The sequence below is a fragment of the Phoca vitulina genome, unplaced genomic scaffold (genome assembly GCF_004348235.1).
Source record: "Phoca vitulina isolate PV1807 unplaced genomic scaffold, GSC_HSeal_1.0 scaffold67, whole genome shotgun sequence".
Lineage (NCBI taxonomy): Eukaryota > Metazoa > Chordata > Mammalia > Carnivora > Phocidae > Phoca > Phoca vitulina.
Genome location: NW_022589770.1, coordinates 13,678,366 through 13,700,259, shown reverse-complemented (window position 1 = coordinate 13,700,259; position 21,894 = coordinate 13,678,366). Strand labels below are relative to the sequence as shown.

The following is a 21,894-nucleotide window of genomic DNA, read 5'->3' as shown; positions in this document are numbered from 1 at the left end:
CTGAAATTAAAATATAAAATAAATAAATAAGAAGCAAGCCTCTACTGAACACCTGTATGCATAAGATATCTGTGTGCATAATAAAGCTTTCTAAGTTCCAAGGAAATTAAGAAGTGATGAAAATTCTAATTATCTTTCCTTAGAATTTCTGTAAGGAGAACTCATTATAATGAAGTTAAATATTAGTGTGTATACATAGGAGCTTGTTCTTTTTGCTTGGATGCTGCTGATGGATTTGCCTTCCTGGTTTGCACACTGACCTCCTTCCTGAGCCCTCCTTATCTGTGTTGGAGTGAGCTTGGCACTGTGGCACCATGCTGCTCTGCACGTGCATGACCCCTGTTCCTTTACAGACTTGAGTCCAGGTGACAAGGAGTCCTTTTTGAAGGGACTGTGGATATTAATTTGCAGAGTAGTTATTCTGACTGTATGTGCTTTCATCTCCTTTAGGATAGGTTTGGCCATATTGTGTTTCAGGGAAAATATAATTACCTAAAAGTTTCAGGGAAAAGTAAACTAATTCTTAAAGATGAAACTGGTTTCTTATAATTTATCAAAAATATATCTACATTTGGTTTACTTTTCCCTTTCTTATTATGTCTGTTTGCTGTATTCATTTTTCTCATTTTTTAGTCCTTAGAGTTTTTTTTTTTCTTCTGTAATTATCCTCACAGCTAGTAGCCACTAAAACTTTTGTAATCTAGGTGTTAGGTACAGAATCTTATGGCTACTTCTTTTACATAAGACAGTATCCGTTTATATTTCATGTGTCCTGAACTTCGTTGAGTATCACTTCTCCCAAGAAGGCATGGGCTTAGCATAAACTGTGCCTCATTGTGCTTTCCCTCAGTTATGGTATTTCTTTCTTTAGGACTTGTGAACTAACTGCTACTTTTTCCTTGTTTTAGGTCTGTGGATTTTTTTACTAATATGATTATATACTTTTGTAAATGAAGGCCTATATCTAGTGACAATCTGTCTTTCTTTTGAGAGTTTTGTCCTGTTATTCTATATAGTGAAATAAAGTTCAAGATGAGGAACATAGAAGCATAGGAAAAAAAAAAAAGAATGTTCTAAAATACTAAGAAGTAGTTACCTCTGTGATAGAATTTCAGGAGTTTTTTAATCCTTTTTTTAAAAAAATATTTATTTGAGAGAGAGAGAGAGTGCGCATGCAAGCTCTCTGGGGGGGAGGGGCAGAGGGAGAGGGAGAAGCAGGCTCCCCACTGAGCAGGAAGCCCTACATAGGGCTTGATCCCAGGATCCTGAGATCTTGACCTGAGCAGATGCTTAACCGATTAACTGAGCCATCCAGGCACCCCAGGAGATTTTTAATCTTTTGTGCTTATCTCTATCGTCCAAGTTTGAAACAATCCAACATGATTTCCTTTAATCAGAAGAAAAGTTATAGACATTTTTAGAGCATAAATATTAAGAGAAGTAAATTTTCTTTAGAAATTTGTAAACATTTTAGTCATCATTATTTGAAAAAATTATTTTTAAAATTTTGTTCTTTCTTTGACAAAATAGGACACCACTAAAGAGTTACACAAGTAATTACCTGCCCCAGTAGAAACACTTTGGTCTTCTACTAAAGGGTATTTCAGTGCAGTGTGTGAAAATACGACTTTCTGTACTAGAACCAACTGAAATGCTTGTTAAAAGTTCAGATTTCTGGGGGCGCCTGGGTGGCTCAGCTGTTAAGCGTCTGCCTTCGGCTCAGGTCGTGATCTCAGGGTGCTGGGATCGAGCCCCACATCGGGCTCCCTGCTCGGTGGGAGGCCTGCTTCTCCCTCTCCCACTCCCCCTGCTTGTGTTCCCTCTCTCGCTGTGTCTCTCTCTGTCAAATAAATAAATAAAATCTTAAAAAAAAAAAAAAGTTCAGATTTCTGGGCCTCGTTTCGGGACTCATTGAACCAGAATTGAGAATACTTGAGAGAAACCTGTGCTTTTTAACAAACTCCCCCAGGTGTTTCTCTTATTTGCTAAAGTTTGAGATCCACTTACCTGTACTTGGCTGTGTTGTACTTGTCTAAACTTGATTTTTACCTGGATCCTTGCTAATTTTCAGTCATTCCTGGCTTAGATGTAAGATGTTATAATGTATTCTTTCAGGTTAGCTTAAATTTATATATTTATCAGATACAATGGCACAGTTTTAAAGATTGATTTTGTTGAATGATGATGTTTAAGACATTCTCTAAAATGAAATTAAATTACCTGCAAGCAGAGGGTGCTGTTGAATTGGCTCTGTATTCTGAATTTACATCTTTACATTTGAATTTATACCAAATTCAGAAGGCCTGGGCAGTGCCAGGAAGTGGTTAATATTGCAGTGATAGTTAAAGCCTTTAAGTACTTGGAAGCGAGTGTGTTAAACTTCCTTCTGCAAATTGATTTTCTTTTTTTTAAATTTTATTTTATTATGTTATGTTAATCACCATACATTACATCATTAGTTTTTGATGTAGTGTTCCATGATTCATTGTTTGTGTATAACACCCAGTGCTCCATTCAGTACGTGCCCTCTTTAATACCCATCACCAGGCTAACCCATCCCCCCACCCCCCTCCCCTCCAGAACCCTCAGTTTGTTTCTCAGAGTCCATAGACTCTCATGGTTCAACTCCCCCTCCGATTTTCCCCCCTTCATTTTTCCCTTTCTACTATCTTCTTATTTTTTTTTAACATATAATGTATTATTAGTTTCAGAGGTACAGATCTGTGATTCAACAGTCTTACACAATTCACAGCACTCACCATAGCACATACCCTCCCCAGTGTCTATCACCCAGCCACCCCATCCCTCCCACTCCCACCTCCACTCCAGCAACAAATTGATTTTCATTTGCAGTATTTCATGCACATCAGTGATGGAATGACAACATCTTTAATAGTTTCAAATCATGGTTTAAGAGATATGCACTGTGTCTTTTGGTGATTCTTTAGAGTTGGCTCGTCTTTTTTACTTTTTCACCTATATTAGTGTATAATAAAATACATGAAAGTTACCAAAGTATTTTGGCACTTATTGTGAAAATTCTGTTCATTTTTCTAAATGTTTCTAAAACATATGGGTTACTTTTGGATAAGAAAATTGACTTCAGTATATTTTCTGTAGATGCCCTCTAAACCAGACCATAGGAACAAGCTTATAGTCAAATGAAGTAGAATCTGTTGCCTCTTTGCAACAGAGGCAACAGCACACCATGGGGAATTATGTGTACTTAGTAGAGACTTACTATTGGATTTGGGGTTGTTTCAGTAATTTGGGGGAGTTCAATGGAAGAGTGGTTTTGGTTTGGATTAGATATTGGGAGAAAATGGGGGCAATTGTATGATCTGTTATCTTAATAATTTATCGGGCAAGAGGAACAGAGTGGGCTAAAGCTGTAATTGGTAAAGAAGTAGCATTGTACTCATGTTAGCTGGAACTGGGAATATTATATTAGGTTATTGTAGTTTGTATAGTGTTCTTATTTTTGTGTTTTAGCACAGTTGTGCAATGATGTTTTATTTTGTCTTGCTCCATCCTGATCCCTGAGTAGCCTTTTCTGGTCTCTCATTCTCAGTCTACTCCACACACACGCTCTTTTTTAGTCAGCTCATTTAGGTGAACAATAAAAGATCAATATAATTTCTCTTTTATTAGTTAGAATCAGTCCAACCTTCCTTTTAAATAATTAAATTATTTTTACCTGACACTCTGGCTGTGAAAATGTATATATAAATATTATTTTGGGCAGCATAAGCTCAAAGTGATTTTGGGATTGCAAAGTATCTAAAAGCACCATTGGTGTATTTTGTATTGATATTCATTTGCTTATGTGTTTGTTTCTTGAACTCATGATTAAAAAGAAAATGGTGTAAGATTAAATTAGCTAACTTAATTTTAACAAAAGTCATCACCTTTTAAGTAGGATTTACTTACCAAGATTAATGATGTGCTTATTAAATTTATAATCTGAGAATTAATCTGAAATTAGATGGTTTTGAATACTTCTTGGAAAGGATATACATATGTTTAATTATCTTTTCAGATTTTCAATATGGCTTAAATCTAATAATATTTTATTAAATAGAGCTTGAGTTTTAATCTAAGATACATTTAAATTTAAAACAATAGATTATGCAAAGTAGGATCTGTTAATATTTAATAGTATATTTTGATTTTATTTTTTATATTATATTAATTATATAATTATATAATTTTATTAATTATATAGAAATGTACATGACACCCCTCTATAACATTTCCTACTTTTTTTTGGCTGCCTATCATTGATTTCCACTTCATATCACAGTAATTTTGTAACATTTTCTAGGGAGTATAGAAAGATGATTCATTTTTTCTCCAGCATTGTTTAAATTTTTTTTCTGTTATTTAGTTTTAAAACATTTCTTTTAGGGGTTCCTGGTTGGCTCAGTTGGTTAAGCGTCTGACTCTTGGCTTTGGCTCAGGGTATGATCTCAGGGTGAGATCGAGCCCCGCAACGGGCTTCCCGCTCGGCGTGGATTCTGCTTGAGATTCTCTTTCCCTTTGCCCCTCTCCTCCATGTGCACTCTTTCCCTCTAAAATAAATGAATAAATCTTAAAAAAAAACCCCACATTTCTTTTAATTGTCACAACTCGTTATTTATAATGACATGCATGTTTTTAGGATTGATGTCCAGATTTGCGATAAACCTCTTTCATTTTTCTTTCATATGCAAGCTATAATATTTCCAGGCTTTTCAAGGTGTTTATGTGAGTGTGTTTGTGAATACATATGAATATATATTTTTTGAATTGGTGGCACTCATTAACCAGTATGTCACTGAAGTAGTACATTATGAGTTTTACTTTTTTGTTGTTGTTGTTGATGTTAGTATTTCATGTCTAATCAGAAAACCTGTCTTTTTCATTCTTTCTCATTAATTGGATTACCAGGTAATCCTAAAGCCTTTTCATTACTTCTATATAAAATTTTACCTCTCATCTCAAATTAAATGCATCCCAAATTGGCTGCTTCTTGGCCAGATCCCAGTTTTCTAGCAGCTACTCTAATGCTACCTGACATAATGTAAAGTAAGGGGAAGGAAAATTAAATGGAGGGGATCATTCCTTTAACAGAATCAAATGAGAATCTTATACTATTGTAAATTAACAAACATATAACCATGTGAATTCATTTCTAGGTCTTTCCCAGGACAATCTCTGGAAGATGTTTATATTCACTGTCTTGGGCCAATTTTCTCTCAAGAATGTCAGTTTATAATTTCTACAACTATATTTCTCTGCCTAGTTCTCTGTACCCTTACATAGCTCTGGATATGAACACTATTTTTTTTTTTCTAATTTTATTGAGGAAAAACGGAAATTGCTTCCATTTGCATTTCTTTGAGTTCTATAAGAGATTGAACATTTTCATCTTTATTCATCATTTTATGTTTTAAAAAATTCCTCCTGTTTGTCCTTTACATTCTATTTTCTCATTAGTGTTTTCTTGGTATGTTATATGAGCTTTGTATTTAATTAGGGATAGTCATATCTGCCAGTTTTCTTTTGTAACCCGTATGTTCAACATTTGGTGTTACGCTCAAAAAGCCTTTCCTTACTTTAGAATATTGTAGTAACAGTCATTTAGATTATCATTTATTAATTTTATAATTTCTTTTCTAGAATTGATTTCATTGTATGGTGTGAGGCAGAGAGCAAACTTAATTTTTTTTGAAGATTTATTTAATTGAGAGAGTGCAAGCATGCAGTGGGGGAGGGACAGAGGGGGAGAGAGGGAGTCTTTTTTTGTTTGTTTGTTTGTTTTAAGCAGTATTTCATAGGGCTGGTTTGGTGATCACAAATTCTTTTAGTTTCTGTTTGTCCTGGAAGCTTTTTACCACTCCTTCTATTTTTAATGACAGCCTAGATGGATAAAGTATTCTTGGCTGCATATTTTTCTCATTTAGTGCTCTGAATATATCCTGCCAGTCCTTTCTGGCCTGCCAGGTCTCTGTGGATAGGTCTGTTGCCAGTCTAATGTTTCTACCATTGTAGGTTACAGACCTCTTGTCCTGAGCTGCTTTCAGGATTTTCTCTTTGTATCTGAGACTTGTAAGTCTTACTATTAGATGTCGGGGTGTTGACCTATTTTTATTGATTTTGAGGGGGGGTTCTCTGTGCCTCCCAGATTTTGATGCCTGTTTTCTTCCCCAAATTAGGGAAGTTCTCTGCTATAATTTGCTCCAAAATACCTTCTGCCCCTCTCTCTTTCTTCTTCTTCTGGGATCCCAATTATTCTAATGTTGTTTCGCTTTATGGTATCACTTACCGAGAGAGAGAGAGAGAGAGAGAGTCTTAAGCAGACTCTTGGGAGTCCAACACAGGCTCTATCTCAGGACCCTGAAATCACAACCTGAGCCAAAACCAAGGGTCAGGCGCTTAACCAACTGAGCCACACAGGCGCCTTGCAAACTTAATTTTTTGCATGTCTTCTTGTTTCAAGTTGTTTACTTGAAATTGAGTTTTAAAATAATTTTTTAACCAGTTTATCTCTAACCTATTTATCGTCTTCTAATATGGGGGTCACCTGGAGAATTTTTAATTGGTATTGGGACCCCATCCCAGAACGGGTAAGTCTGAATCTCTGGGTATGTGAACTGTTCATTGGTATTTTTTACAAACTTGTTAAGAAGTTATATATGTGTCAGGACTGACAACCACTGCAGTACACTTTTATAATCATTTGCATTTGTGTGTGGGTTTTCATTGTTTTTATTGGTCTTTCCATCCTATATTTGTTACTTATTCATTATAAATTTACTGATTCTTATGTTTCCAAATGTAATTTGGTTTCCTGTTTATTCTAGGAGAGGTGCTGTAGCATCTCTTATTCAGTTGAGTTTGGATTTAGCTTTATAAAATAAATCCCCATTTTTATGGTTACCTCTGAATGGAAATAAGTTTACCTGATATTAATTGTAGTATCAGTCTTTTGAATTTGTAATCTTAAGAGTTACCAATTAGCTGCATTAAAGAAAGTTAACTGTTTTGTGACTTACCCAGAAATTTATTTCTTTTTAATATAAGTAACTTTGCATAACTGTCTGAATTCTGTAGCCATTATTTGATGGCATTCATTAGCTTTAGCTAACTCCTTGGAAGAGATGCAGCAGTAATAGTAATTTCTTATAATACATTATTTGATAATGTAAACAGTAGAATTATGCTCTGGGTCAAAATATGTATGGATGTACACACACAGGTACATGTACACAAGTAGACCTTGTAGAAAGGCAAATGGTAATAACAAAGATGACGATATATATGACTTTTCCCTTTTTCTCTTTCCTCACTCTTTTTTGTTTGTTTTAATGAAAAGGGATTAGAATGTGATAAATTGCTCTTCTTCCTTTTAGATTGTAAGATCCTATATTCAACTTCTGGATTAATGGGTTGAAGGGACAGCAGAAGCTTTTTATCTTTTTATTCTCTCCAAATATTATATTTCATTTAATGTGCCATTTTCCATCAGGTCCTCGGTATTTTGGGCTTTTTCTAGCCTACAGGATTCATATTTCTTGATAGTTCACTTATGACAATTCCAAGGCCACATATATATATGCCTTTGAGCTGTAAATTAAAACCCCATAATGGGGCACCTGGGTGGCTCAGTCGTTAAGCGTCCGCCTTCGGCTCAGGTCATGATCCCAGGTTCCTGGGATCGAGCTCCGCATCGGGCTCCCTGCTCAACGGGAAGCCTGCTTCTCCCTCTCCCACTCCCCCTGCTTGTATTCCCTCTCTCGCTGTGTCTCTCCCTGTCAAAAAAATAAATAAAAATCTTAAAAAAAAAAACAAAACCATAATGAACCTTTTCTTTTGGACTCAGAAGCCCAATATCAATTTCTCTAGCCATGATCTAATTATCTTCAGTTGCTGCTCATGGGGGGATTTGATACATCTCATGAAATATGGGCACCGCTTGTTACATCTCATTTGTTGCTGGGAGTTCGCTTTCTAAGAAGTTGAAGAATGTCTTGGGAACTGGGTGGGGTCAACAATGCATATTTATGGTGGAGGCTGTTGAGTATCTCTTATAACCAGAATTGACCATTTTAGTTGAGTGCTATAGGTCATTATAATGGGACAGTGACATATAAGTATACAATTTAGAAATAACATTGAAAAAACACTACATTAAGAATTTGACTATCATTCACATATTTTATACATTTAAGAATAAAATAAGCATGCAGTGTAGAGACATTCAAATTCATTTACAAATAAAATGAAAACATTTGTGTGATTTAGTTTAGTACTTTTTTTATTTTTAAAGATTTTATTTATTTTGAGAGAGTCAGCAAGAAAGAGAGAGCATGAGCAGGGCGAGGGGCAGAAGGAGAGGGACGAGCCAACTCCCCGCTTAGGAGGAAGCAGATGCAGGGCTCAATCCCAGGAACCTGAGATCATGACCTGAGCCAAAGGCAGATGCTTAACCAACTGAGCCACCCAGGCGCCCTGGAATTTACTACTTTGCATGTACTTTGTATGTAAATTGGGAGTAAAGTCATAAAAGCAGTAACCAGGAATATTATTTAAATAGTTTTTGTGTTATTACACAATTTATGAAAATTGACATATTTTGTCATTTTAAGCATATTTAGTTGTTTCTTCCTCTTTATCCTCTTAGGAGTAGGATAATATGATTTTATTCTATTACTTAGTTCATATTTTAAGAAATATAACTATTTATAAAGATGAACTTGAGTTGGCTTAAGACATGTATTGCTAGTGACATTGTAAATTGGTCTAATATTATGAAAGGAAATTTGAGAAAATGTCTGTAAAACTTTAAATATGTGCATACTCTATGATCTGGCATTTTATTTCTAAGAATTTGAGCTAAGGAAATAGATATGAAGAAATGTACAGATACATGCAAGATTTTATTTGTAAAGATGTTCAACGTAGCATTATTTAAAACAGCAAAACAAAACAGCCTGACAGCTGACAGTGTCTAGCAGTAGAGGATTAGTGACATAAATCCTGGTGCAGTTACATAGAAAAATACTGTGGAGCCATTCAACAGTGTTGTTAGGTGAATACTTAGTGCCACGGGACCTTGTTCAGTGTGTTCTAAGACAGACCTCATGTGAAGTACGGTTCCCGTGACAGAAGTGCACTTAGATGAGTGTACAAAAAGTACATTAAAGGAGCGCCTGGGTGGCTCAGTCGTTAAGCGTCTGCCTTCGGCTCAGGTCATGATCCCAGGGTCCTGGGATCGAGCCCCACATTGGGCTCTCTGCTCAGCGGGAAGCCTACTTCTTCCTCCCCCACTCCCCTGCTTGTGTTCCCTCTCTCTCTCTGTGTCTCTCTCTGTCAAATAAATAAATAAAATCTTAAAAAAAAAGACAAAAAGTACATTAAAGGTTGTGGTTCTTCCTAGGTGGTTATTATTTTCCTCATGGTATCCTTTGTTACTTTTTGACATTACTCCAATGAGCATGTTTTAATTTTGCAGTTGGGGTGGGGACCAAACACATATTTTTTAAAATTTTTGCGTCCTGAGATGCCTAGTACTTGCATTTTTATGTGATGTCTTTTTATAAATGGTTTAAAGCATCAGGATGAATATGATAATATGTAACAAAATATAGCACATTATTGGAGCCATTTTCATGATTAATTGATACTTTTCTATTTTAAATGTTAGAAAATTTCTTGCCAACTTTTCTCTGTGAAAGATCTTGGCAATAGATCTTTTTTGTTCATTTCAGCACATTTTATGAATGGATATTTATTATGAAAAGCATCAAACATCTTCCTTTCACTCAGAGTTGACAGCCAGAGTGTTCTCACTTGATTGAACTGATGGCATATAATAGTCTGTTTATTTAATCACTTTAGCTTACTCAGCCATTTTGAACCATGATGGAGTAAAGACTCCCTGCCTTTACTTTTTGAAGATAAAATTGAGAGACTTAAACATGATTTATTCTGCTTTGACCCATAGTTTGAATTAACTTGGCTGTTTGCATTCATTTTCGAGAAGCACTCAATCCTTCCAAAGTAATAATCTAATCAATCCCTTTGTTTTTTCAAATTGCTCTGGAGACAGTCCTAAGCTACCTAGACTATCAAGCTTTCTTTTATTAGAGTAAGAAACATAAAATTGATTTTCATAGCTCATTTTGAAAACAATATGTATTTAAGAGAGCAACATTTTGTTTCTAATAAAAGTCTCATTGTATGATGTTATACAAACATTTTGCCAATTCATGCTGACCTTTGCTTACTGATCCTCAGATACGATTAGTGAGCTTTGAGAGACCTGAGAGTTTTTAAGTGCTGTTATCGAATTAGTTCTGGGTGATAGTAAACACCACCATCTCACCTTGCTTCTACTATGGGCACCATACACTTTCAGGCATAGCTGTTGGGTAGTCTGCAGGCAGTATTTCACCCAAGCGCTGTACCTTATTCTATTTTCATATTGAGCTGACCAGGCAGCACCCCTTCTAAAGGAATTGTTCTCTCCCTACCTTCAATCCCTTTATTTTCTATTGGTTATGAACCAATGTATCTTTCAATGTCTACTTTAAGTAGCAGAAGCACCCTTCCCCATGCAGTATGGCTTTTTCCTGGGGCTTCATTTCAATTTCTTTTTGGTAGTTGGTCATGTAAAAGCCTTTGGACTACATTTTTTTTTTTTTTTATGTTCCTAGAAAAGTGGGGCTGTGCTTTTATTTATCTCAGTGCTTTCTTAAAGCTCTGTAGAATTCCTGCACATATATTGAATAAAATTAAAGATTTTATGTGATAATGAACTATTCTGGTAGCTACACTTACTTGCCAAGTAAGATAGACAAAATACACAGGATATGATCTTTTATCCTTCCTTTCAGGGGTACTTAACTTGGGGTCCAAGGAGAGGACTTAGTGATCTGTGAGCCCTATAAAATTATATGGAAGATTCTCACATGTGTTTATATGTGCACTTTTCTGGAGTTTGTGTCCATAGCTTTTTATCAGATTGTAAACAGCAATTTCTACAAGGTTAAGAATGTCTATTACCATTCTAAGTAATTTTTAAAGAATACCTAAGCCCAAAAGAAGGAGAATCAAAGCCAGTAACTGTTGTCAGTTCATTCAGAATCTCTAAGTGGTCAGAATTGTTATGCCTTCTTCCTATTTCATGGGTTTTAGAACCTGGGAAAAATCAGAAAATTCTTGTTCAGTTCAATTTTGGGTTAAGTTGGCTAGGGACAGAATATGGCAGCTTGAGAATTGAAGGCTGGCGTCTGGCCCTAACTATTTTGCTTTCATCTCTAGTTACTCAGAAGGCATTAGGGAGTTTTTGTCAAAGACTGGGAATGCTTAGTTTGCTAGTGTGAACAATCATATACTTTGGAAGGTCAGTGCTGGATCACTGGGCCTCCCCTTCAGAAACAGAGTGAGTGCATGCAGGCTTAAAAGGACAGTGCTGGTAACTGGATAGTGGAATCCTCTGGATTTCTAGTGTAGAGCTTATGTCTGGATGCCTCCCTGTGTTTTAGCAGAAATTCTTCTATGGGGTGGGAGGAATGGACACAGAATTTTAAAAGGATAATTTTTTGGTCAGTGATATGAGACAAATAATCATTCAGTTATTTAGGTGGGATGAAGCACAGAAAGATGAAAGGCTCAATGCACAGTTGTGTATGTTGGAACATTTTTATTTTTCACCTCTGAATGGAGGCAAAACTGTCCACCGTTTTGTTGCTTGCCCTTGTTTTGCCCTTTCTTTTACATGGAGGGCAGTGAACCATGACTCAGGTTCCACAGAGCTGAGTGTAAAGGCGCTTCTAAGAGCTGAGCGGAATGTCTCTGATCTGGATTCACTTAATCATTCAGCTCTCCCATTCTTTTGCTGGCAGATTTGCATGGAATTTGTGCTGCAGTCTTATCAAGTAAGTCTCCTGGAAAGGAGAGTGTGACGAGCTTCTAATTAATGGCACAACGGTTTTTAAAATTTAGCACTTGAAAAATTTTCAGCTTCCTCTTTTTTTGTTTTGTGAAATAGTTATAATCTTTTGGCTTGTTTCCACATTTACCTTACCAGCAGTACCAAATCAATTAACTGAATTGTGGGGAAAAATACTCTCTTTCTGTCAAACTGTCTCATAATTTGATGTATTAACTTTAATTTCCATAGCAAGTCATTAACCTCAGATGGGATATGGTGACATTTTTGTCTAACACAAAATTATTCTCCGTCTTTATAATGTGAATAATGTGGCACATTACAGCCAGTTGCCTTTAGCTTGGGTTGGAGATATACCAGAGCTGTAGCACTTCTGACTGTGCCTTATTTCCAGAGCCTCTTTTAGTTATTTCAAAAATGGTGATATGGGTGCTGATAACTCCTGTCTTTTAATTTTGTGTTGACTGCCTAGTCAAAGAGTCAAATGCCACCTCACCTGTTTTTCTAAGTTAGGGGTTGGCAAGCTATGTCTCCTGCCATTTTTGTAGATAAAGTTGTATTAGGATACAGCTGTGCGTATTTGTTTATGTGTTATCTATGGCTGCTTTTATACTACAATGACAGACTTGAGTAGTTGGGACAAAGATCCTGTGGTTCACAGAGCCTGGAATATTTACTATCTGGAGTTTTTCAGAAAAAGATTGCTGGCCACTTGGTCTGTGAGATCTGACTAGGCTCAGGAGCATTTTCAAATGTCTGGCATTTTCAAATGTCTACGTAGCTTTAGGTGGAGAACCTGCTGGCCTGCCTGTTGGTTGCAGAGATGTTTCTTCCCTTTACCAGAGCACATGAAGTGGTGTTCCTCTCTTCGGCCGCAGACCTCATCGGGGACTCTGTAGTGCCCTGAGGCCATGTCTGTAGGACCACACCTTCCCCGGCATCCTCAGGCGTGGCTGTAGTTTTGAGATGGTATCTGAAGGGATAGGCTGGTTTGAGTTGTGCTCTTCCTCATGGTGAGCACGTGTTGCACTTTCATACTTGGTTAAGACAGGCAAGGGACCTGCCGGCTTTCCTGATTTACTTCATAGATTCGCATGAAGCATGACCTCTTGTTTGTGATATTTTTCAGGTGGCAGCATCTAGACTTAGAAAAGAATGACTTTGGTATAGGCTCTGTTATTTGTAATGCCCTGAAAATGCATGTGCAAATTCTCTCTGGCACACAACTGCTTAGAAAGATAATGCTCTGCAAAATACCACCAGTCATCACTTTCGATATTTATTTCAATCACAAATCCTTTAATATATTTTATTATAAATATTTCAAACTAAATCTACCATTCATTTTCTTTACAAAATAAGTAGTTGCAAGACTGAAATCTACGTCCTAATTTTCATGGAGATTTTTGGCATTTGCCTGTCCATTCTTCATTGTAGCCTTTCTTTTGGGACCTCATTCCTTCCAGGCAAAAAAGGGCTGTATTTTGGCCAATTTAGAGCTTGTCAAAAGCATAATGAAATTAGGGGAAAATTTTTTTCTCTGCAGTAATGGCAGCAGCAGCGGTGGTGGCAGCCATGTCATCAAAGAGTATTTGCGGGTCATGATCCCACCACCATGGTAAGAGCTGTAACACAGAGACTACTGCTTCTCAGAAGGCCATATTTTTCTTCTGTGCATAGAACCATGGTTCCTTCCCAGAAATGTCTTGTGATGCAGATGATCTCTGTCATGCATGCCTCTGTGAATGGGTATTCGTTCTCACAAACTTGATGTGGGGTGTGATAGATACTCTCTAATAGAGGCACAGTTTTACTCTGTGGGAAATGGAACCAGGGTGTCCATGTTACAATGGAGCTATGTCAGGTGAGGTGGCGTGATGACAGGGTGGTATGTGCTCAGTTTTGGAGTCAGAGAGCTTGGTCTACACACTGGCTCTGCTCTTTACTGACTAGACAACCTTATATAAACCACCTAGCCCTTCTGAACCTCACATTCCTCTACAGTAAAATGCACACAGTAGGAGTACATATGTTTATGGTTGTAGTAGTAAAAGTATAATCACTAGAAACCTACAGAATCCATGTTTGAGGGCCACAGAGATGTTGGACTGTCAGATGGTGTGACCTTCAAGTATATTACTTGTCCAAGGGAAGGAATGATTGTGGATAGGCAAGCATTAGTTGTGTTCAGCTAGTCCATTTGTTTTGTAAGCAACATTTGGGGCTTTGCTGTAGCAAAGCTGCCTTTTACTTTTTTAATTGCTGGTAGATTCTCTTTTCATTGCAGGGCAAAGAAGAGTTTTTTCCAACTAGGTGTTTTCCAGACTGATTCATAGTTCTGTCCTTTTCCTGTCAACTCCACACTTTGCCAAACAATTAACAACAATAACACAATTACAGAAGACTACCAAAAGAGTGTTTTTAGTGGAAATCACTTAATTATTGTGACAGTAGCTAAGGACAAATAATAATATAGCTCTGAGTAAGGTATCATTTCATCTCTTGAATAGTTCAGTTATAAAGTTTATGGTTTCTTTCATATGATAGCATCACTAGAGAGGAAAAAATAGGGTTTTGTAGAAGGTATTGTAGAGTCCTAGAGGGAAATCATAAGATCCTTTTTATGCCTCCCTTTCAAAGCCTAACACCTAAAATAAATCATTCATAGTCATTCCCATGCTTTTTCATCCCTTTTCAGAGCTATCCAGGAACCCAAAGACCGAATGACTTGACCTGAGAGAGCTCTACCCCCAGATACTTTCTCTAAAAGAAACAGGTGAGAAGAGAGCTGGAGAGCCCCCAAGCTTTCTTCCTGGCTTTATAGTTTTTGAAAATGCCTGCAGAGTCCCACCCTCCAGTCTTGGGCCCCTTCTCCTCATGCGTCCACAGATGGAGGAGAGGGTGTCAGTTGCCCCTTCTCTCTTTAGAGTGTTGGTCTGTCTCATTGCATTGTTGTCATTTTCTTCTGCATTTTAGACGATGATGTCTGTCATGGGCTCCTAGAGAATATGCCCTATATTGTTATTTCTGAATTTTTACCAGCCTAATGAACTTTAAGCATTCTGACTCTGTCTTGTTTGTAGTTATTGTAGCATAGTGCCACTGGATAACACAGCCACATATTTACACTGAACAACTGGAAAAGCCATTTCATGGGTTTTTACACTGGTCACATTTACTGAAGACGTGCACAGCTACTATCATTCTGTAGATTTGTTTCAATTTATGAGTTCCTATTAGAGTTCATAAGACAACTCCAAGAAGTGTAAGTGACTTGTAATTTATAGCCATGGTATGTTAATTCTGTGAAATTGTAGTCTAGTTAGGCTATATGAATTATGACAACACTCGTAAGTTGTTTACACCAAACAACATGATAGATATATATGTCTTCCTTTGAATCAGAGTAAAAGGAAATGCCTGTCAACCTAATTTATCACCAGGCATGTTCATATTTAAAGCCTTTTATGGTGAAATAAAAGCTTGACCTAAAGATTATGGTTACTTCAGACTTGACAGCAGCTGTGCCCGAGGTGTAAAATACTGCAGGGCCTTGACTGCCGTAATAAAAGCTGGGTAGCCCCTGTGGAAAATTGTTACATGAGGTGAATGTTCTTAGATGTAAAAATGATTAAAGTAATCCTTCCAATCAGAAGTCTGAGAGGTCATCTGCTTCAAGTCGCTAGAGGTCCTTGTCAGGTTAAGAACTTTCCTATGTCGCATGGAGGAACTGGAATCTTGGCCAGTGTGCCTTCCCCCTCACCCCTTTGCTTCAGGGTAGAACTGCAGTTTTGACATTAATCACAGATATGTGCACTGTCTCAGTCCACAACATCTCTGAGGCAGGAGGAGGAAGAAAAGGAAACTCTTTAAAGAGTGTCACATAGAGAACGATGGTTTAAAAATTCACACTGACATGAATTTTCATGTACACATGCAACCATTTGTCCCATATTTGAGTGCCCGCTGTGTGCCTGGGGGTAGGGGTGAGCAGAGTGCTGCAAGTAGTAGACAGTCCCTGTCCTCTGGCAGTCTAAACTAGTGCAAGATTTCTTGACCTCAGCACTCTCGACATCTTTAGCAGCTTCTTGGCCTCTGCCTACTGGACAACCAGAAATGTCTCCAGGCATTCTCAGGTATCCCTTGGGGGGCAGATAGCCTGCAGTTGAGAACCATTGTGCTTGTGGGCGCTACTGGTGTGGGAGACAGGTAAGCATAGAGAGAAGTAAGTACTAAATACACACGGTAGGATGGACTAAGCATGAGTCACACAGGGTGCTGTGCAAGAAAATGGGGAGAGGTGGCTTTCAGAGCACTCTCAAATTCACTGTCTTTCTCTTAGGCTGACACTGAACTACATTACAGTGTCTCTTACCCCACTCAGCAAGTTTGTTTATGTTCTATCAGAATTACTACTTTTCAAACATTTGAAACATTTTTGGTTTATTAAAGGCAGTATGTAAAATTCTTTTTAAAAGTTAAATATTGCTTGTGCTGAATAGCCACAAAATAACAAAGGATGGTTTTATATTACCTAGTGGTAATTACATAGTACAGTCCTGTCATCATGTTGCTACATATGTGCAGTACTGAAGAGAAGCTGAGGAATTGAAGATTCTGTACCAGCATAGAGAGAAGAATCAGATGGTTTGCTCACAAGTTTAGCACATCAGCTACTGAAAGTTATCCTTCTACTTTCTATCAGAGATGGAATTGATTGTACAAACTGTCAAAAAAAAGTTTATAAAATTTCTGTATTATAGAAAGTCACATTTTTAACTATTTCTCAGCAGAAAGAATATAGCATAATTACTTGGTAATTCATAAACAGTTTTTTCTTCTTTTATTTTGAACTAGTGACTTAAGTTCAGAATTATTTATAGAAGTAATCTTTATTATCACAATTCAAACTTGTGGGTGTAATGTGCAAAGTAAAGGTCTGTGCCCCTGTCAAAGACAAACAAAAATAAAAACCAACTAATCTGTAATGGTATTTAATGTTACTTTTCTGTCATCTGCTTATCGCCACAGTTACTTTTCCATGTTATTGCTTCTCCTATGTAGAAATTGCCATCATTTAAAAAAAAAAAATTATTTATTTATTTTAGAGGTGGGGGAGAGAGAATCTCAAGTAGACTCCCCACTGAGCATGGAACCCGACGTGGGGCTCGATCTCACGACCCTGAGATCATGACCTGAGCCCAAATCAAGAGTCAGATGCTCAACTGACTGAGTCACTTTGGTGCCCTGAAAATGCCATCATTTTAAGCTTTTCCCCTTACTAGCCCATAATGTTTGAAGAATGTTGTCAATGCAGTTTCTGTGTGCTCCTGAACAGTGTATGCATTAATCAAAGACCATGAAATGATGGTGGGCATTCTCAAGTTCATTTAGAAATCAGCTATTGGTTGGGTTATTTTTGCTAGCATTCACTCTATTATTTATTTAGGTCAGTGGTGGGGGATCATGGAGTCATGGTGGGATACAGGATGAGCACAGGTGGCGCTATGTGTATAGTATGGAAAAAAATGAAATAAATTGACGGAAGAAAGCTAGAAAAGAATGGAAGATTATTAGGCATATATCTAAGTGTCTTGTACCCAGTGAAAACTTGAGTGAACCTAGATCAACATCCTGAATTAGAAATCTTTACAGAATAGCACAAGTTCCACTTCCTGTGGCAGTGTTTTATCTAGTTCGCAGTAGGGTAAGAAAAAGTTATATCTAATGCATCTGAAGACCAAATGTAGATAAGTTTTCCAGTTTCCTAGTGTTCAGAATACAAACTGAACTTTGGCACCGGTCCACTGATACTCAGATAAGTTAAGGGTAATTGAGATTTTCAACTTAATGTGGTAATCACATAATTAGGTCATATGAAGGTGATACTTTATGGTTTCTTTTCTAAACAAAGTATGCACAGTGGTCATTTTAATCAGTTGGATTTTATTAAAGGAAAAAAGTGCTATAAATGTTTTTAGCATTGCATAGTAAATCTTTTGTAGTCATCATGATAAATTCAGTAAATAGGATGCTTATTTCTTTGTTCTATAAGGGAAAAAAAAAAAGACATCTGCTTTACTGACTACCTTAGTCTTGACATAGATTTGTTCATTTCCAGCAAAAGCTCTGGGCATCAGGATTGCAATATGTAAAAGCAATAGGTAGTATGAAAACTTTAATTTACTTAAAATCTCATGTGGTATTTTCAGTTACTAAAAAAGAAGAGCTCAGCATCAAGAATCAGTTACTGATAGGTCTGGAAGATGGTGGAGTAGTAGGGGACCAATTCCAACTGGTCCCCAGAATTGAGTTGGATATCTACCAGACCACTCTGAACACCCACGAAATCAGCCTGAGATGTAATAAGATAGATCTGGATCTCTACAAACAGAATATCGCGGGTGGTTGGTTTTGAAATATGAAGCGGGGAGCCTTGATTCCGCAGGCAGATATTGGAAGATAAATGGAAGGGGGAGGAGCTGCCATGCCAGCTGCACTGGCACTGGGAAGGTGAAATAACACAGGAGCACAAAAGTTTCCTGTGCTGGGGACAGGGCACAGACTCGCAGACTGGTAGTGATGGGGAACGGACTTTAGGGCAGACCCCCAGACTGAAACCTGGAATGGTGGGGCCACGAGGGGGAACTGGGGGTGGCTGGCGGTTTTAGAAGCACAAAGGGCAGAGACATGCCCCCGTGCCCCAACCTGGAGGTGAGGACTGGGAGTGCTGCTGAGGGTCGCACAACCCAGGATGCTGCAGTTTATAGCAGCACAGACAGAAATGGAGATAGTGTGGCCTGGAGAGCTCACTGAAGAATGGACTGCAATCTCTCTGCTCTGAGGCAGAGCATTGGAAATGATCTCTTTTGCTCTGACTCTCGGAAGAGACGCAGAAAGCCGCTAGGGAAAGCTACCAGAGAACAAAAGCCCCAAAAAACTGGTTTCCACTGAGCCCATTCCCCCCCCCCCCCAATAGGGGGGCAGGGCAACTCTGCCCAAGCAGGGTTGCCTGAGTAAGAGTGCAGCCAGGCCCCTAACCCAGAAGACAGGCTGGGAGAACAAGAGGCCAGCAACCCTAAGGTCCCTATAAAACAGGTGCATCTTGCTTGGGTTGTGGTCAATAATTTGGACTCTATACATTCCCTCAACCACCCCTCAACAGAATGACTAGGAGAAGGTACTCCCAAAATAGGAAAGACTCAGAGATTATGACTTATGCCAAAGATCTACAGATGGATGCAGATATAACCAAGATGTCGGAGATGGAATTCAGGCTAGCAACTGTGAAGACAATAGCTAGAATGGAGAAATCGATTAATGGCAACATAGAGTCTCTAAGGGCAGAAATGAAAGCTGAATTAGCAGAACTTAAAAATGCTATCAATGAGATCCAATCTAATCTAGATAATCTAACAGCTAGGGTAAATGAGGCAGAAGAACGAATTAGTGACCTGGAAGACAATTTAATAGATAAAAAGGGAAAAGAGGAGGCGAGGGGAAAACAACTCAGAATCCATGAAAATAGAATCAGAGAAAAAAGTGACACCATGAAACGTTCCAATGTCAGAATTATTGGAATCCGAGAGGGGGTGTAGAGAGAGAGTGGACTACAAGATATATTTGAGCAAATCGTAGGCTGAGAACTTCCCTAATCTGGGGAATGAAACAAACATTTGTGTCCTAGAGGCAGAGAGGACCCCTCCCAAGATCAAGGAAAACAGGCCAATGCCCTGGCATGTAATAGTAAAACTCGCAAATCTTAGAACCAAGGAAACCATCTTAAGGGCAGTTAGCGGGAAGAGATTCCTTATGTACAGAGGGAGGAAAATCAGAATAACGTCAGACCTATCCACAGAGACCTAGAAAGCCAGAAAGGGCTGGCAAGACATATTCAGGGTACTAAACGAGAAGAACATGCAGCCAAGAATACTTTATCCGGCAAGGCTGTCATTTAGAATGGATGGAGAGATGCAGAGCTTCCAAGACCAGCAGAAACTGAAAGAATATGTGAGCACTAAGCCGGCCCTGCAAGAAATATTAAGGGGGGTTCTATAAAAGGAGAAAGACCCCAAGAGTGATCTACAACAGAAATTTACAGAGACAATCTATAGAAACAAGGTGTTCACAGGCAACATGATGACCATAAATTCATACCTTTCAGTAATCAATCTCAACATGAATGGCCTAAATGCTCCTGTAAAATGGCACATGGTTGCAGATTGGATAAAAAGACAGGACCCATCCATATGCTGTCTACAAGAGACTCATTTTGAACCTAAAGATACATCCAGACTAAAAGTGAAGGGATGGAGATCCATCTTCCATGCCAGTGGACTGCAAAAGAAAGCTGGGGTAGCAATTCTTATATCAGACAAATTAGATTTTAAACCAAAGACTGTAGTTAGAGACACAGAAGGATACTATATCATTCTTAAAGGATATATCCAACAAGAAGATCTAACAATTGTAAATATCTATGCCCCCAACATGGGAGCAGCCATCTACATAAGCCAACTGTTAACCAAAATAGTCATATTGATAACAATACGTTAATTGTAGGAGACCTCAATACTCGACTCTCAGCAATAGACAGATCATCTAAGCAGAAAATCAACAAAGAAACAAGAGCTTTGAATGACACACTGGACCAGATGGGCCTCATAGGTATATACAGAACATCCCACCCTAAAACAGCAGAATACTCATTTTTCTCGAACACACACGGAAGTTTCTCCAGAATAGACCACATACTGGGTCACAAATCAGGTCTCAACCAATAACAAAAGATTGAGATTATTCCCTGCATCTTCTCAGACCATAATGCTTTAAAACTGGCACTCAATCACAAGAAAAAATTTGGAAGAAATTCAAACACTTGGAAGCTAAAGACCACTCTACTCAAGAATGCTTGGGTCAACCAGGAAATCAAAGAAAAACTTAAACAGTTCATGGAAACCAATGAGAATGAAAACACATCGGTTCAAAACCTATGGGATACTGCAAAGGTGGTCCTAAGGGGGAAATACATAGGCATCCAAGCCTCACTCAAAAACATAGAAAAATTCCGATTCACCAACTAACTTTACACCTTAAAGAACTAGAGAAAAAGCAACAAACGATGCCTACGCCACGTATTGGAAGAGAAATAATTAAGATTAGAGCAGAGATCAATGAATTAGAAACCAGAAGCACAGTAGATCAGATCAACGAAACTAGAAGCTGGTTCTTTGAAAGAATTAATAAGATCGAAAAACCACTGGTCAGACTTATCCAAAAGAAAAGAGAAAGGACCCAAATTAATAAAATGATGAATGAAAGGGGAGAGATCACGACTAACACCAAGGAAATAGAAACAATTATCGGAAATTATCAACAACTATATGCCAATAAATTAAGCAACCTGGAAGAAAAGGATGCCTTCCGGGAAACCTATAAACTTCCAAGACTGAAACAGGAAGAAACTGACAACCTGAATAGGCCCATAACCAGGAATGAGATTGAAGCAGTAATCAAAAACCTCCCAAAAAACAAGAGTCCAGGGTCTGATGGATTCCCTGGGGAATTGAACCAAACATTCAAAGAAGAAATAATACCTATTCTCCTGAAGCTGTTTCAAAAAATAGAAACAGAAGGAAAGCTTCCAGACTCATTCCATGAGGCCAACATTACCTTAATCCCCAAACCAGGCAAAGACCCCATCAAAAAGGAGACTTTCAGACCGATATCCCTGATGAATATGGATTCGAAAGTCCTCAATAAAATCCTAGCTAATAGGATCCAACAATACATTAAAAGGATCACCCACCACAACGAAGTGGGATTTATCCCCGGGATGCAAGGGTGGTTCAACATTTGCAAATCAATCAATGTGATAGAACACATTAATAAGAGGAGAGAAAAGAACCATATGGTCCTCTCAATTGATGCAGAAAAAGCATTTGACAAAATACAAC

At 37.9% G+C, this 21,894-nt stretch overlaps 1 protein-coding gene across 13 annotated transcripts in view; it reads left to right on the top strand.

The window, feature by feature from the left end:
• KDM4C (lysine demethylase 4C) overlaps positions 1-21,894 on the top strand; it is a 478,025-nt gene that overhangs the window by 199,821 nt on the left and 256,310 nt on the right. Inside the window, exon 10 of one of the 13 annotated variants that reach the window (XM_032392306.1) lies at positions 14,637-17,044. The exons of the other annotated variants lie outside the window; for them this stretch is intronic. Coding sequence (XP_032248197.1) covers positions 14,637-14,675 — 39 coding nt within the window. The 3' untranslated portion in view covers positions 14,676-17,044. Of the gene's footprint in view, positions 1-14,636; positions 17,045-21,894 lie in introns of those variants that run through there. 13 annotated transcript variants of the gene reach the window in all.